The 15,289-nt window shown below is 41.3% G+C and overlaps 1 protein-coding gene across 9 annotated transcripts in view; it reads right to left on the bottom strand.

Moving 5' to 3' along the window:
- SORCS3 (sortilin related VPS10 domain containing receptor 3) overlaps positions 1-15,289 on the bottom strand; it is a 590,282-nt gene that overhangs the window by 20,500 nt on the left and 554,493 nt on the right. For all 9 annotated transcript variants that reach the window (XM_042908251.1, XM_042908252.1, XM_042908255.1 and 6 more), the window contains 3 exons: positions 13,625-13,796; positions 11,124-11,310; positions 5,347-5,480 (listed from right to left, as the gene is read on the bottom strand). In XM_042908251.1, the coding sequence (XP_042764185.1) occupies positions 5,347-5,480; positions 11,124-11,310; positions 13,625-13,796 (493 nt within the window). The remainder of the gene's footprint in view (positions 1-5,346; positions 5,481-11,123; positions 11,311-13,624; positions 13,797-15,289) is intronic.

The raw sequence follows: 15,289 nt of genomic DNA, 5'->3' as shown, positions 1-15,289 counted from the left end.
CTTCCTTAGCTGTCAGTGGTCTATTTGTGCCCCCTTCCTTTCTCTACACACTCCTGTAACCTTAGACTTGGGTAGCTGCAATCTGTCAGGCAAAGGCACCTCTTTCGAGAGTGGTGAAATTCCTCTCGTCCCTGAATATTTGATCTTCTCTCCATCTGGCTGTTTCCCTAGGAGATCCAGGGGCCAAACAAGGGTGCAGGGCTGCAGGACAAAGGGAATGCCATCTGTGGTGGGAGAGAGTGTGCTATCCTACCAGCCAGTCAGGGCTCTGAGTCACAGCAAATAGTGCTGAATGGGAACACTTGGTCCCCAGATGGTAGACCACAAGCTTCCATACTAGGGAAGAGGCAGGAGCTAATTTTGTTTTCCAAATTGCTTTTGTTTTTCATCAATTGATATGGCATCATGGCTGATTTCACCTTCCTTGCAAACCTGGAACACTCAGCAGGATTCCTGAATTCTTTGTTGGCTACCGATATCTAGTGCGCAATGCTAAATTAAATCAAGTATTTTAAGGTTCATTTACTAAATCTATTAGGCAAGCAGACACATTTATTAAGCCAGACCTCTGTTAATCCCAGCAAATTGGCCTTTCAGAGCCCTACAAATCTAACAGGCAGCCGATTGACTTCTCTATCTCTGTGCCTTGTCCAAGCTGCAGTGGCAGCCCACAGTGAGACCCTTTGGAATAATACCTCATTCCTGCCTGGGTTGTGGGATACATCCCTGCCCACAGAGAATCCCTCATGTGTGACAGGTCACATATTATCCACTGAGCCCAGAAAGATATTGACAAAACTCTGAGTGACTATTTAGTTATGACATTTCCACTTGACTAATGGAACAAGGAGCTTCAGGGAAACCTTTGGATGCAGCCTATACCAGTTTCCCAGACGCTGTAAGTCAAGTTAATATTGAACATAATAAAACCTCTACAATTTAAATATATACTTTTATAAAAGCTACCATTCCCAAATTGGAAAGACTATGCAATGACTATGCCTGCCTTACTTAAAACCTTCAGCAGATTATATAGTTAAATGTAAAATGTGTTCATCATATGAAGTTGAAAAGGTAGAATACATAATTGAGGATATACTATGATTAGACCTATGTAAAAAAAAAAAACCCTAAAATATACACAAAGACCAGCAAAATAGCATCTATACAGGTGTTAGGACTAAGGAATTAATGTGAAAATTCATAGGGGAAAAAATTCACTCAAACACACAACACACACACAAACACATCAAAAGCTCATCAAAAGTATCACTGTCCATGAATCTGATTCTATCTTCTGTCATCCTATCATAAATCTGAATTTCTATGACAAAAAACAAAAAACAAAAAAACATCCATTTGTACCATTGAAAGCCACCTGTCACCTATCTTCCCTACCTTTCAGTGTCTTGTCTCTCTTTTGTCTGAATCAGTCTACACAGAATACAACCATTCCTTACTTTTCCATACAAATCTCTTTCCCTTTCTCTGCCTCAATTCTGTTTCTTCAATGCCAGGTTAAGACCAACTTCATACGTGACTCACTCCATGACCAACAAGGTGTACATCCATCACCACCTAGGCTGCTTGACTGGGCCAATAATATTACATCCCTACCACCTTCCCTTATAGTACCTATGCCTTCATATTCTCCAAAAGATCGCTTCTTAAAGATAACAAATGGAATTTACACAGATTTGTATTCCTCAAAACATCTAGCACAAAATATGGGCTCTTGAATAAGATCTATGGAGCTACTGATGCAATTTCACATCTCCTGTGATAGGTTTGTAGGTATATGAGACTATTGTTGGATTTGAGGAATGTTTATTCTCTTCTATTTACTTGTACATCACATGGGCTCGCCAATCATTGCATCTGTGTTCATCATGCCTTCTCATTTGAACTTTGATCTCCTTGAAGGTAGGGACAATGTTGTATGTGTTCCTCTATTCCTGACACCACCGAGTGAAGGGCTAGGTATAAAGGCAGGGGTGAACTGATTCTTGATTTAATTCGACCATCTGGGTATACTTGCATAATTCACTCAGTCACAACTCTCTCTCTCTCTCTCTCTCTCTCTCTCTCTCTCACACACACACACACACACACACCCATAAAACATTACTTTACAAGGTTATTAGCCTAAGTGTTTTCTCTGAGAAATGGGATAATTTTCTCCATCAGTAATGTTCTAATGATTAAATAAAATGATATGTATCAACAGCCTCCTACAAAGCTGTAGTAGAAATAAATGCCTGAAATTAGTATTAGCTCCTGGGGTGCCTGGGTGGCTCAGTCAGTGAAGTGTCCGACTTCAGCTCAGGCCATGATCTCATGGTTCATGAGTTTGAATCCCGCATCAGGCTCTGTGCTGACAGCTCAGAGCCTGGAGCATGCTTTGGATTCCGTGTCTCCCTCTTTCTCTGCCCCTCCCCTGCTCGTGCTCTCTCTCTCTCTCTCAAAAATAAACATTAAAAAAAATTAGTATTATCTCTTTTTACAGATCAGTTTGCTAGTTAATGGGAACCAAATAGCACCAAGTCAGAGCCCTCACCAAAACATTCAAAGACACTCATTAACTTGCCAGTCAAATATAATGCTCACTGGATCAATTGGGCGATGAGGCCCCCTTGATATGCTTCTGGTATGGTGCTAGCAAAAACAAAACAAAACAAAACAAAACAAAACTGAAAATATATCTCTTTCACCTGGACCAAATAACCATTCTTAGGTGGGGGAGAGAAATCTAGGAAACCAAATCAGATACACCATTGAAATGTAGATGCCGTTGATGCAAATGACAAGCACCACCCTGACTGATATTTTCAAGGGCTATTAGATATATTCTAAGTACATCTAAGTTACTAATATTAATTATTACTGGTTACTACTTGTTCACTATTAGTTACTAATAGTTACTACTATTATTACTCTGATGTTACAAAGACCAAAACTGAGGTTCAGAGAAATTGCATGATTGACTATACACATACAGCCAAGAAGAATCTGATTCTGGACTGCAACCCAGATTTATTATTTTAAAACTGCTCAATTCTGGGCATTTGTGAAGCACTTCATGCTCAAGCTTATAGGTGGAAATTCCTAACCAAAGAAGACCTCAGGTTACCACCAACCCAAACCAAAACAAAACTGTAATGCCATTCTGTAATTTAAAATTTCCCTTCTCCTAATATGTCATAATATAGATTAGCTAGATGTATATTTCAAATAATAACTCAGTGATGTCTGTGGGTTAGATATTAGTATCCTTGCTCTACAGAGAGAAAAAGCACTGATATTTAGATCGGGCGATTTGTTTAAGCAAAGATAATCATTAGAGAAACAGAAACCTGACTCCCCAGTCACTTTGCCCACTTCTGTGTTTATTTACCAAAATTTAAGAAACTAGATTAAGTAACTGCATTAAGTAGATTAGATTAACTACTAGTCTAGATTAACTAGACTAGATTAAGTAACTAGTAAAAGCCTTAGAATTCAGGTCTTAGAATACTCAAAGGAAAAAAAAAACATATTCAAAGGGGAAAAATGGTGCTGTAGAGAAACACTGTGTCTCCAGCTCCTTGTGGGCTGCTGAGTAAATCACTGTGTTGACAACTGCGAAGAACTTCTCTCCTTGAGCACAGCAGCCTCAGTAAAGATCACCTGGTAAATGAACACTAACAGCAAAGAATTCCCTGGCCTGACAGCCAAAAGTTCTCAGCAGATAAAGGCACTTAAAATCCTCTGTTTCTAATTTTCTCCTCCCAAATGATTCTCTCTTTCCTCTTTCACTATATATGCCTGCTGGTGATTGAAGAAAGATTTTAGGGTCTGTAACCTCTAGAAGACAAACAGAGTGATGCAGCCAATGCATCCTGAGACTGGGGTGGTGCATGGTAGATGGGAGTTAGGAGACCTGGCTCCACAATTAACCAGATGTTTGACCTTGGGATGCTCATCTCACGCAGGGAACTTCACTTCTCTAATGTACCAAATGGGGATCTTAATAACTAACTTCTGTATCTCTTGTCCTGGTGAATAATCTTTACAGAAATGCAAAAGCATCACAACCTATATTAAGAAACTGACTTGAAAGTATACAGCATGAACAATGCAAACAGAAAAGGGTCCCTTGGGTCCATAAGTCTGTCTTTTATCAACCCATCCTAACTCCAAGTTTTTATAAAAAGCATCCATTTAGTGAGTACCTAGCATGTACTAGGGAGATACATAGCATCTTATTTAATTTTGACAACAATTAAGATGATATAGGCATTATTCTCTCCAATTTGCGCTGACTGAATTAAATTTTAGGTCAAGTGACCTCATCAAGCTCACACAGCTGGCACTGGCACTGTGACTCCAAGGTCCATGTTTTCATCACAATGTCATGCGGCCTCCCTAAAAAAGGGCAGGGTGAATCATCTCCCACTCTTACCATGCAGGGACTGAAGTTCTTTTTGGTCATCTCGAAACAAACAAAGCCATCATTGTTCATTTCTTTTTTAAAGGAATTACTACATAGAACTGAATATTTGCTTCCCCTTTCTTGAGATATCCAGCATTTCCAAGTGTGATACGATATCTTTCTTACTTTTTAAAAATGAAAGGTCTAAGATGGTTAATGCCAATCACATCAAGAATGACCAAGCAAAATGTAGACAAAATCAGGAATGGAGAAAAACATGAAGCCCTTACATTTAGAGACCCTCAGCCTAACTGCTCCCAGCTCCTATTATCCAAGTGTAGTCACTGTTGACACAACTATCACTGTCACCAGTTGCGGGGAGTAGGGAGGCTGTGCCAAGTTCAGAGTTTAGCCCTCGTAGTCCCCTTCTTAGAGGCGTGGCAGCATCAGTCTAAAAAAGAACCTAAAGAAAACCCTGGGCTTCATAGAACATCTAGTAGGTCTTGGAGAAGGGTTCTTTACATGCATTATTTGATTTGATTTTCACATCTCTGTATTTAGAGATATAATTCACATTTCCAGATGGAATCACAGGATCTCAGAGATGCTAAGTGGCTTCCTTTACATAGCTAGTGAGTGGAGAGCCCAGGATTAAAAAAAAATAGAGCAAATGAAGTTTTAGAAATACTGATTATGGAAGTAGGTTTGTATAGCTTCTCAGAGTACTCTTTCTTCCTCAGGATTGTTTGAACTTTCCCTACTATAATAATGAATCTGGTATAGAGACGTATGTGATATTCAATTATGTGGATTCATAGATTCAGGAAGTACTCCCTATTGCCCACATCTCTGATGTCCCCAACGTCAACATGGATGCTGGAAGATAGAAGAATTCAGCACAGATCTACTCAGACATGGATCAGAAAGGGCCGAACCTTTGTGCTATTGCCAAACCACCAGAAATAGGTGAGGGTCCCCAGTTGACTGGGCCACACAACCGCACTGATGTTGACCTCCTTATTTCTTATAGCAACAAATGGAACTCGGAGATGAACATGCTCCACGGGACCTGTGGGAACAAGGAAAACAATATGAGTGTTTATATCCTGGGAATAAACGAACTTCATCGCACTCCCAGATTCTTAATCTTAACCCCTATTACCATAAACTATAGTAAAACAAGGATCACAAACTCACAAATGTTGAGATGTGGGTGTGTGCTTGAAATAAAGCACCTTGTATAAAAGGGAACATAAATCAGACTTCAGACTTTTTGAATGACATCCGAAATACATTTACATCTGATGTGCCTAACCATGAATACTTATGAACCTCCAATCCAAGGACAAAGCCAGTTTATTAGACACTTAGCCAATAAATAGGAAGATAAACAGCAGTCTCTTTCATTTCTGACAATTAGCCTGTATTGTCATGTGGGGTCAGCGCATCATATGGAGGGCTCTTCCATTATCCTTGATTGTTAATTGGTTCCATCCTCTTCAACAATCCGCCATTATGCCCATCATCTGCAATACTCAGTGGGCGTCATTCAGACGCTGGCAAGGCCGTTTTACAAAAAGGAAAATGTGTATCTCCCTAAATCAAAGGAGAAACAAATTCCAGATTCCCAAATAATAAAAAAGCTGCTTGCAAAAAGGTGAGCAAATTTCTCTTTTTTTCCTGCAGAAAACTGATATAAGCAGCAAGTCAGAGAAAATATATGAACACATCCCACTCACAATAAATGAGGATTTTAATTTAATTCATTTCCAAAATAAAATGAGAAGAGGAAAAGCTGCTGGAAAACATTAACAGGTCAGTGTTGCACTGTGGGGTGGATATGTTATCTTTTTTAACTCTGTGGGGTTTTCCTCTCCCCCCCACTTCCACTCCTTCCTCTTTTCCTTTCCTTTTTCTTTCTTTTCCTTCCTTCCCTTTACCTCCTTTCCCTTCTTTATATCCTTGCTACTTAACCAAACCCAATTAAAGTATTCCATTATCAATTCACACTATGCTAGCACAAATATTCCTGGTTTCCATCGTGATAGTGTCAAGAATAACTAAAAGTCAAGACTGCAGTCCCCACATCTTTTTAGTTGGGGGCCTTGAGTTCTTCTCATAGGTGGGACATTTTTCAGGCCACTCAACCTTCACTATTTACATCTTGGGTTCTTTTGGAGGCAGCTCGGTTTAAAGGGAAGAAAACAGATGGCTTCTTCTCATTTCTGGTCTGGTTTAAATGTAGCTGTATGATCTTTTCCTCTTTCTTACAGAGCCTTGACCTTACACAGTCCCTTACCATTACGCCGTCCCGCATCTTCCTTAGAGGAATAAGAACATGTGAATGTGATATCTGGATGTTAAAAGTACCATCCCGTTAATTCTGGGTGGGGACTATTTCTACCGCCACTATCGCTGTCTCTGTGTACCATTGCATAGAAGTCCCTCTAAGACAGCAGAAGTTCTTCTGAGTCTCACTGGGCATCGCCGGTATTGTAGGTAGATTTATGCTGAGGGAGAAGGTGTTTGGGTAAAGACAAATGCTGAAAGGAGGAGAGCAGTCAGGCCTGCCTGCCACTGTCCATGCTGTACTTTCCTAAACAGTCAACATGTGTTCGAGGACCTGCGTATCTACAGCTTGAAACTACTCATTGATTACAGCTCTCTGACCTGACCACAGACATACAACCCTCAAGGTTTCTTCCAGCAAATAGTCACTTCTAGCAAATAATTTCAACCTTGTCACTTCAGATACACATTTGGCTAAAGGTTTAACTATTTTCCTTAAAATTTTTTTTAAATGTTTATTTATTTTTGAGAGAGAGAGAGAGAGAGAAAGCACGAGCAGAGAAAGAGGGAGACAGAGAATCCAAAGAAGGCTCCATGCTCTGAGCTGTCAGCACAGAGTCCGACATGGGGCTCGAACTCACAAACCACAAGATCATGACCTGAGCTGAAGCTGGATGCTTAACTGACTGAACCAGGCACCCCCGAAGGTTTAACTATTTTCAATAAGAAATTCTGCTCAATTATTTTTGTATGGTTTAATTGTTGGTGAAAATACAAATACCCACAAGTTATGAGAAAGCACTGGCTACTTTTGTGACTTAATTAGTCATTTTTAGGACCTTATATGATTTACCTTTCTTTGTTGTTTGTGTTTTACTGATTCATGGGGAGGAGAATGAGACAGTGGGAAGGAGCCCCCAGCCAGCCATGTCCTAGGAGGGAGATGAGAACTCTGTGTTTACAATAACACCCCAGAGTCTTTCTCTGTGCCCAGATACAGAGCTCATTCCTCCCCTGCTGGGAAAGGGACCATTTACCCTTAAAGTCAATTCTCCTGTTATATCCCTCCCTCATAATGCAGGAAGCTTTTTCCCCTGGCCAGCTCATCAGAATCCCAGGCCTTTCCACAGTTAAGTGATGATACTGCTAATGGCTTGTGGCCCTGGCACTTCTTCTCAGCTTTCTGTTACTCAAGGGCCTTGGCCCAGCTACACACTGTCAGGTACTTTGATGCCCAAAAAGATAAAAGGAGATATTCTTCTCCCTAAACTCATTGCAAACAAAGGGATACAGTTTCCATGAATTGGCACACCATCAAACATAATCACATTTTTTCCAAATTCAAGACAAGCATGTTTGGGTAAACAGAATCTCAAGGAACAATAACACATAATAGTTTTTTTTTAATGTTTATTTATTTTTGAGAGAGAGAGGGCGGGGAGAGGCTGAGAGAGAGAGGGAGACACAGAATCCAAAGCAGGCTCCGGGCTCCAAGCTGTCAGCTGTCAGCACAGAGCCCGATGCGGGGCTCAAACTCGCAAACCGTGAGATCATGACCTGAGCCGAAGTCGGATGTTTAACCGACTGAGCCACCCAGGCACCCCAACATGTAATAGCTTTGTAGGGCAAAGAACCTGAACCAGATGCTCTGGGCTTCAACCTAGGGATATACCAGTGACCAGAGAGAAGAGAGAGGAAGGATTCAGGAGGGAGCACAGCCAACTCATAAAATCCTCACTGTCAAACAGTGCTCTTTTTGATAAAAATCTAATAATTTGTGCGAGATTGGTTATTATGGGTGGCTAACAACTACTTTTGTTAGCTAATGGCCCAAGGTGAGGCCAAGAGCAGTTTCCACTATAATAACTGTCTGGTAAATGCAGCCATGATTGATTTGGAGGGAATTACGAGCATGATAAAAGTTTCAAGGAACATTTCCTCCTTCATGCACATAACCCACAGTATAAATCAGTTCCTTGCTGTTGTGATTTTTGCCACTAAGATACACTGGTCTTTGCACCCTTCGGGTAAGGTCCGCTATTGTTAGAATTAGGAATATGGGTGGGAGAGAGGAAAGTAAATTTTCCCTCTTTGTCTTCATTTTTAAATGCAGCAGAAGTGTCAGGCAGAAAGTTAGTAGGTAGTACTTAGTAATTACTATAACAGGTAACATTCATCATGTGCCAAGCTGGGTGGTTAAGTGGCATTTTGCATACTGTGCAGAAAAATGTTAACATAGACCTGAAATTGCCATCCTTGGAAAGACTTGTGTGCAAGATTGGCTCTTGATAACATCTGGAAACTTGGCTTTGAGAGTATTTCCACTCAACAGTTAACTGCTAAGAGTGGTTCACTATGTCTAGATAGTTTATGCCAACAATATGGTTTATTCTGAGAATGTATTTTCCTTAGGGTGTCTGGAATTCTGGCATACACTAGGCAGGAGATGCTTACCTGACCAGTCCTTCCCAAAAAATCATGGGTAATGTATTTCTAAGCAGCTTCTCTGGTAAAGAGCCCTTCTCATGTGCTTCTAGAACTCCTTGCTGGAGGAATTACCCATGTTGGGTGACACCATGATAGGGGCTGACTCTTTGGAGATCATGACTGGCTTCCTCCAGATTTTGCCCTCTGGCCCTTTTCCTTTGCTCATCTTATTTTGTCACCTTTCACTGTAATAAATCACAGTCTTGAGTATGACAATATGTTGAGTCCTGTGAGTCCTTTTAGTGAATCAACAAACCCAAGGGGGTGGTCCTGGGGACCCGTGAACCATATTCATAATCCAATTTGATTCTCATAGCTTCCCTATAACCTAACTATTAAAGATGAGCAATCAGAAGTTTGTAGAGTAAGAAAGTTGATCAGTATTAGATGTTTAACAAAGGGATATAATCAGATTTCAAACAGAGGTCCCTTTGTTCTAAACCCTGACTCATGAACACCCTGCATGCCACCTACCTGGGTTTTGGATCTGGTGCTTCTGGCACAGAATGAGTATAATTGGTATAGTATGGTTATTACCACTAGGGCTATTGATGGCCCATTTCTAGCAGCACCTGCCCTCACCCACCAGAATGTAAAGTCTTCAAGACTCAGGCCATATCTGTATTGTTACTTCCGCGGTGCCTTGCTGAATGCCTTACATATATTCAGATCCAACAAACATTTGTTGAATAAATTAGTAAATAATCGGGTGTTTTATTTACATTTCCTATTTGTTACAAGAGCCATGTGAGGCAAAGTACCAGTTAGAATTAAGCCATTTTGAAATTGGAGTTCAGAAGATCCAGAGAAGAAATAATTTATCTTGTGTCCAAGTATCCTGGCATCTTTAACGATGTAACTGATCTATCATCCAGGTGTCCCCCAGTGCTCTTCCCCTATCACTGGTGGCCCTTGTGCTACCACTATGATTAAAATGCTAGATGACTAGATAGTTTACTGTTTTCCAGAAACCTTTTAAATGTAGGCAGCTTATAAAGTGGAGTTTACATCATCACTGAGGTGGAGATACTTCTTGCATTCACCTAGACTCTTTGGGGACATATAATTTTTACCATATATAGCATATTACTCCCCAAACATCATGGGGTATATAAATTAGAACCACAGAATTCCTTAGGCCCATGAGTATCACTGAGAAAGGCATAGGAAATCAATACCAGCCCCATAACATGTCTTGACCCAACATGCTAAAATCATAATATTTAAGTTTCATTTTACATGAATTAAGTCCCAGGATAGCAAATACACAAAACGTATCCATTACACACAAAGTACTTTGGAATTTCAGCTGTTGTTTTGATTTGGGCCAAGCGACAGTCAATAGTAATGCAAAACGTTCCAGGTCAACAAAAACATTTTGGAGAGTCCTTAGAATTGTTTACAATAGGAGTGAACTTACAGTAACCTTGGACATAAGAATTAGGTTCTTTTGTGTGCTCAGTTCTACATTTTCAAAAATCCGTACATGTTTCTTTAACCCTTCTTTGGTTCTTCCAACAGAGATTAGAAATTTACTTTGATTCGGGCTGCCTTCACTCATAGTAGCTTGGAAGTCACCATGTGGCCGTGAACCAGGTGAGCTTCCTCTTCCTATATTCTTAGGACTCTCCAAAGCAAAGTGAAATGACTTTCACCTGAATGTGTGTCTGCATGTGCATACGTCCATCAGGATGTAGTGGGACTGAAAAGGAGGGGCCAGTTGGTAATGCTATCCCCCAAACTTTCAAGATATTTAATCTACTTCGGTGTCAGAAAACTGAAACACAGATGAGCACACATCTCAGTCTCTCCACTTGGGCCATTACAAAAGGGTGGCAGTCATACCAAAGCTAGTCTCAGCTCTGCATCCCAGAAGTCTTGACACCAGTTGTCAATTGGGAGGAACATAAGAAAGGAGAAGGCTCATGCTACTTACAAACCACGTGCAGGAAGAGAACAGCTGTGTCTGAGCCCAGGTTGTTCTCTGCATAGGCCGTCACCTGGAAGATGCCCGCACTCTTGTACACGTGCTTGATGCCATCCTCGATGGGGCTGAAGTTAGCATAGGACACTGCAATCCCATCCCCAAAGTCAAGCTGGATGTTTGTCCTTTGGAGATCACCCTGCACGGGGGGAATAGCAGTGGGCCTGGGCTCACTCACATGTCCAGTCTGAGTCCTATTGGATGCTTGGTCCTGTGCCTTCTGCATCATCCTCTTGAGGACCTAGAGACTCTCTCAGGGCTGAAGCACCCTGCACACAACCATCAGACTCTTATATGATATCCACTGGGCATCATGGGGAGGTCCTATGGATCTGTTGTCCCCGTAAGCCCAAGCTCAGGGCAGCCTCTGACATGGGCCCAAGGGGACAAGGTAAATCCTCTAGGGAGTTCTAGGCACACACATGCTTTAATATTCCTCTCCTGTGTCATAAGAATAACAGCAATAGTAGTAACAGCTAACTTACAAAGTTTCTTTTCAGTTCCAAGCAATTGATCTCCTCACAACTTTCTAATGCAGAAAGTATTACTTTCCCCATTTTATAAATGGGGACAAAAATAAATAAGTAGACCAAAGACTCACAGCTAGTAGTGGAAGAGACCAATTTTGAACCAAGCCAGTCTGGTTTCAACACTAATGCTCTCAACTACAATGCTAGAACTATATATAATTATTCCTATGTTTTAATATTTATTATTATGTTCCAAGCATTATGTTTATCACCTAACACATACTCTATACCACACCTTCAAAATAACTCTGTGAGGTAGGATGATTATTCCCAGGCTACACATGGATACTACATACCAGTTAAAATTACATCCATGCTCTGCTGACCTTGGGTTTCCCTAAACCTGCCTAAGCCCCTCTTCCCTGAAGCCTTTTCCAATCATCCCAGCTCACAGATCCCTCTGCCTCTTGGAAGGCCAAGAGCCCCCTGGGAGACACCTAGAGGCATGATGCCATCAGTTCTGGTGAGGTCATCCGAACGCCCCAAGCCGATGCTCAGCTTCTTAAGAGCGGATACTGAAGCTTACCCTCCCTTGTTCTTCCTCCCACTATATTGGGTCAGCGTTTTGGATAAATGCAATTGAACCTGACCACAAAACAAGGATCCTCGATGAAAAAGAAGAATTGGATCTGTTTACAAACATAGTTGATGAAATTTTAAAAAAAGGATATACATCATTTTGGAATTATGAGCCAATCCTTCTGTCCAGTGAAGGTGCATTGATCACAGTTTCATGTTCCATCTCTTCCCCCATGGCAACCCAGATGTGAATGAAATATTGATAGGTGCTCCCTTGCCCCCTGCACAATGTTAACTACCCTTGGGTTTATGAATATAAATTGAAGTGGAAATGAACTAGAGGCAATTCAAATGGATAAGATCATGGCTCTTCACATCCATTCAGGAGAAGGTTTTTATATTGCTGGTCCTGGAAACTCCCTAGTGGAAATATGATAGTGACCTCCTCTAAATCTTAAAGTCCTTTAATTCAAGTGTCCTGTGGGCGAAGGCTGAAGAATCTGTCAACCCAGGATAAGGAACCTTCACCATCCTGTTCAGTATGGCCCAGACTTTAAAGGTTTCTAAAGTATTCACATTTGGGGGAAAAAAACAAAAAAAACCAAAAAAACAAAAAAAAACCCCTCCTGGCCTGCTGTGGTCTCTTTCCAAGATCTGAAGAGCTCAAAGCAATTTGCACACACATTTAGAGGTCTTTGTAAATCAGGCAAGCTTTTTTGCCCCACCCCCTCAGCAAGGAGTGCCTGAAAAGCTCTCTGGTTTGGGAAAGGGATAAAGTAGTTCATGTAGGGAGCAAGAAGCGTAAGACAGAGCTGTTTCCATCCTGGAATGAATGGATGCAGGCTGATTTTACTGCCTTAATTGCAGAAGACACTAAAAAGTGAAATAATGGAGCAGCCAGTTGATGGAAGAGCAACTAATGTGACCTTCTTTATACATATATGTTTAAAAGATTGCAATAATCTTCCCCCACACTCACCCTCACTCTCAAGACTCTTTGAAAGTCTTGTGGGCTTTTTTTAATCAGGGGGGTTAAGTATGAGGAAAAAAGCAAAAGAGGCTCCTGGGAGCAACAGAAAAAATACGAATTCCCTTCTTCTGGCAAAGTTTAGAGCATATGGTCTTATGGTGATAAATATTCCTTCAACAAAGCAGGCCCTAAAGGGGAATCTCAAAGAACATATCCAGATCTGCATCTGCCCTGAGCCAAGTGGGTCTCCTGCAGCCCAGGTCTGTGCCAAGTGATGGAGGGAAGAGGGTCCCTAAATGTCCAAGCCTTCTTTTATCCCTTCTGTCTTCTGACCATTGACTCTGGTACAGGCACCTGGGGGGGTACATCATCTTTCTTTTTTCCCTCCCTGGGAGCAGTGAGTTATGACCTCGGAGACCCAGGACAACACCTACCTCCTCCATGAGAATGATGAAGGTCGCATTATGCCCCTGCTCTGCTACTAGGCGCCCGTCGGTTGTCACCACATGCAGGCCTCGAGGGGCTTTTCCGGGACACATCTGGGCCTTGGCCGTGTACTTCTCCCTCAGCCCGTCCGTGCAGTTGTTAGATACAATTCTCCGGTACCTAAAGAGTATTGACAGCTGTTGGCAGTGTGGGGTAAGTGTGTGTGTGCATGTTAGAAAAGGATACCAGAAAGCTAGAGTGAGAGACGTTTTGCACAGCTGCTCCTAAACACTGAGTCTCAAAGAAGACAGCCCTTTAAGAAGCCAAACAAATGCTGAGGAACTGCTATCCCTCCATCTGAGGAAGAGCAGCTCTTTAAACATTATTATTGATCCTACCTGGTGAGCCACAGATCAGATCAGTGTCTAAACTAGCCAAGAAAAATCAATGCGTGACTCACATGCAAGAGGGAAGGAGGCTGACCCACTGGACGAGGGAAGTAAGAAAAGCAAGTGCTCCTTTCTGTGAGGGAGGAAGGGACTTGTTTGGAGTTATCTAAGGCCATCTCCAGTTTTCTCTGTACCGAAAACCATCTAGAAGATCAGACTTCTTTTTTTTTTAATATATGAAATTTATTGTCAAATTGGTTTCCATACAACACCCAGTGCTCATCCCAAAAGATGCCTTCTTCAATGCCCATCACCTAGAAGATCAGACTTCCAACTCTGATTCATCAGGAAGCCTCTTCCTGTCTTCCCTCGACCTGCAGGACATCATTCCATCCTTTAATACCTAATAGCCCTTGCTCTGAAGCCACGGGGCTCTTGCACAGCACATTTTCTCTCCTTACTAATATTTCACTTCCCACTCAACACAAATGCCAATTCCAAAGCACAAATTTGAAATGCCTGTTAAATCCTGCTGAGGAAAAATCAGCTCAGAGAAGAAGTGGGCATGGGGAAAACTCCTCACAAAGCAGTGTGGCCTTTCAGGACAAGAGCATCTTTGCACATAGTGATGCCATGTCATCTCACTTCATGAGTGATCCCAGCATATGAAGCCAAGAGCTTGTCCACAGTCCTGACCTGCACGGAAAATATTATTTCCACTATCTGTAAGACTGCATATAATCAACATTCTGGTAAAACCACAAAATATAAATGTGTCACCACCACCATCATTATATCATGTCTTCTTTCACCCTTATGTCAGGAGTAATTAACCAAACCATCCATGCTGCCTTCTTCTGATTGCCTTTCAATTGAAAGCAGATGAGAGACAATTCTTTATGAATAATATTGATCCTCCACTATACCTGATATTTCCCCCCGGTCCTCTCTCCATCCGTCACCCCCCAAACACTGCTGAACTACCAGCCCTATCTCCACCCAAAGATCTCAGGAAGATGTTAAGCAAATGCTGTGTGTAGTTACTGCCTCAGATAGAATTACAATATACCCCTTTGTAGATACATAATATTTTTTTAATTGCCAACTGAGCTCATAATGGGTCTTCAGATGTGCTGTCCAATATGCTAATCACTTTCTACCTGTGCCTACTGTGCACTTAAAATGTGGTTAGTCTTGTATGTTAAAATGATACTATTTTGGATATATTAGGTTAAGTAAATTATCTTATTAAAATTAAGTTTTCATTTAAAATTATTTTTAATG

The sequence above is a fragment of the Panthera leo genome, chromosome D2 (assembly GCF_018350215.1).
Source record: "Panthera leo isolate Ple1 chromosome D2, P.leo_Ple1_pat1.1, whole genome shotgun sequence".
NCBI lineage: Eukaryota > Metazoa > Chordata > Mammalia > Carnivora > Felidae > Panthera > Panthera leo.
This window is presented reverse-complemented; position numbering and strand designations above follow the sequence as displayed.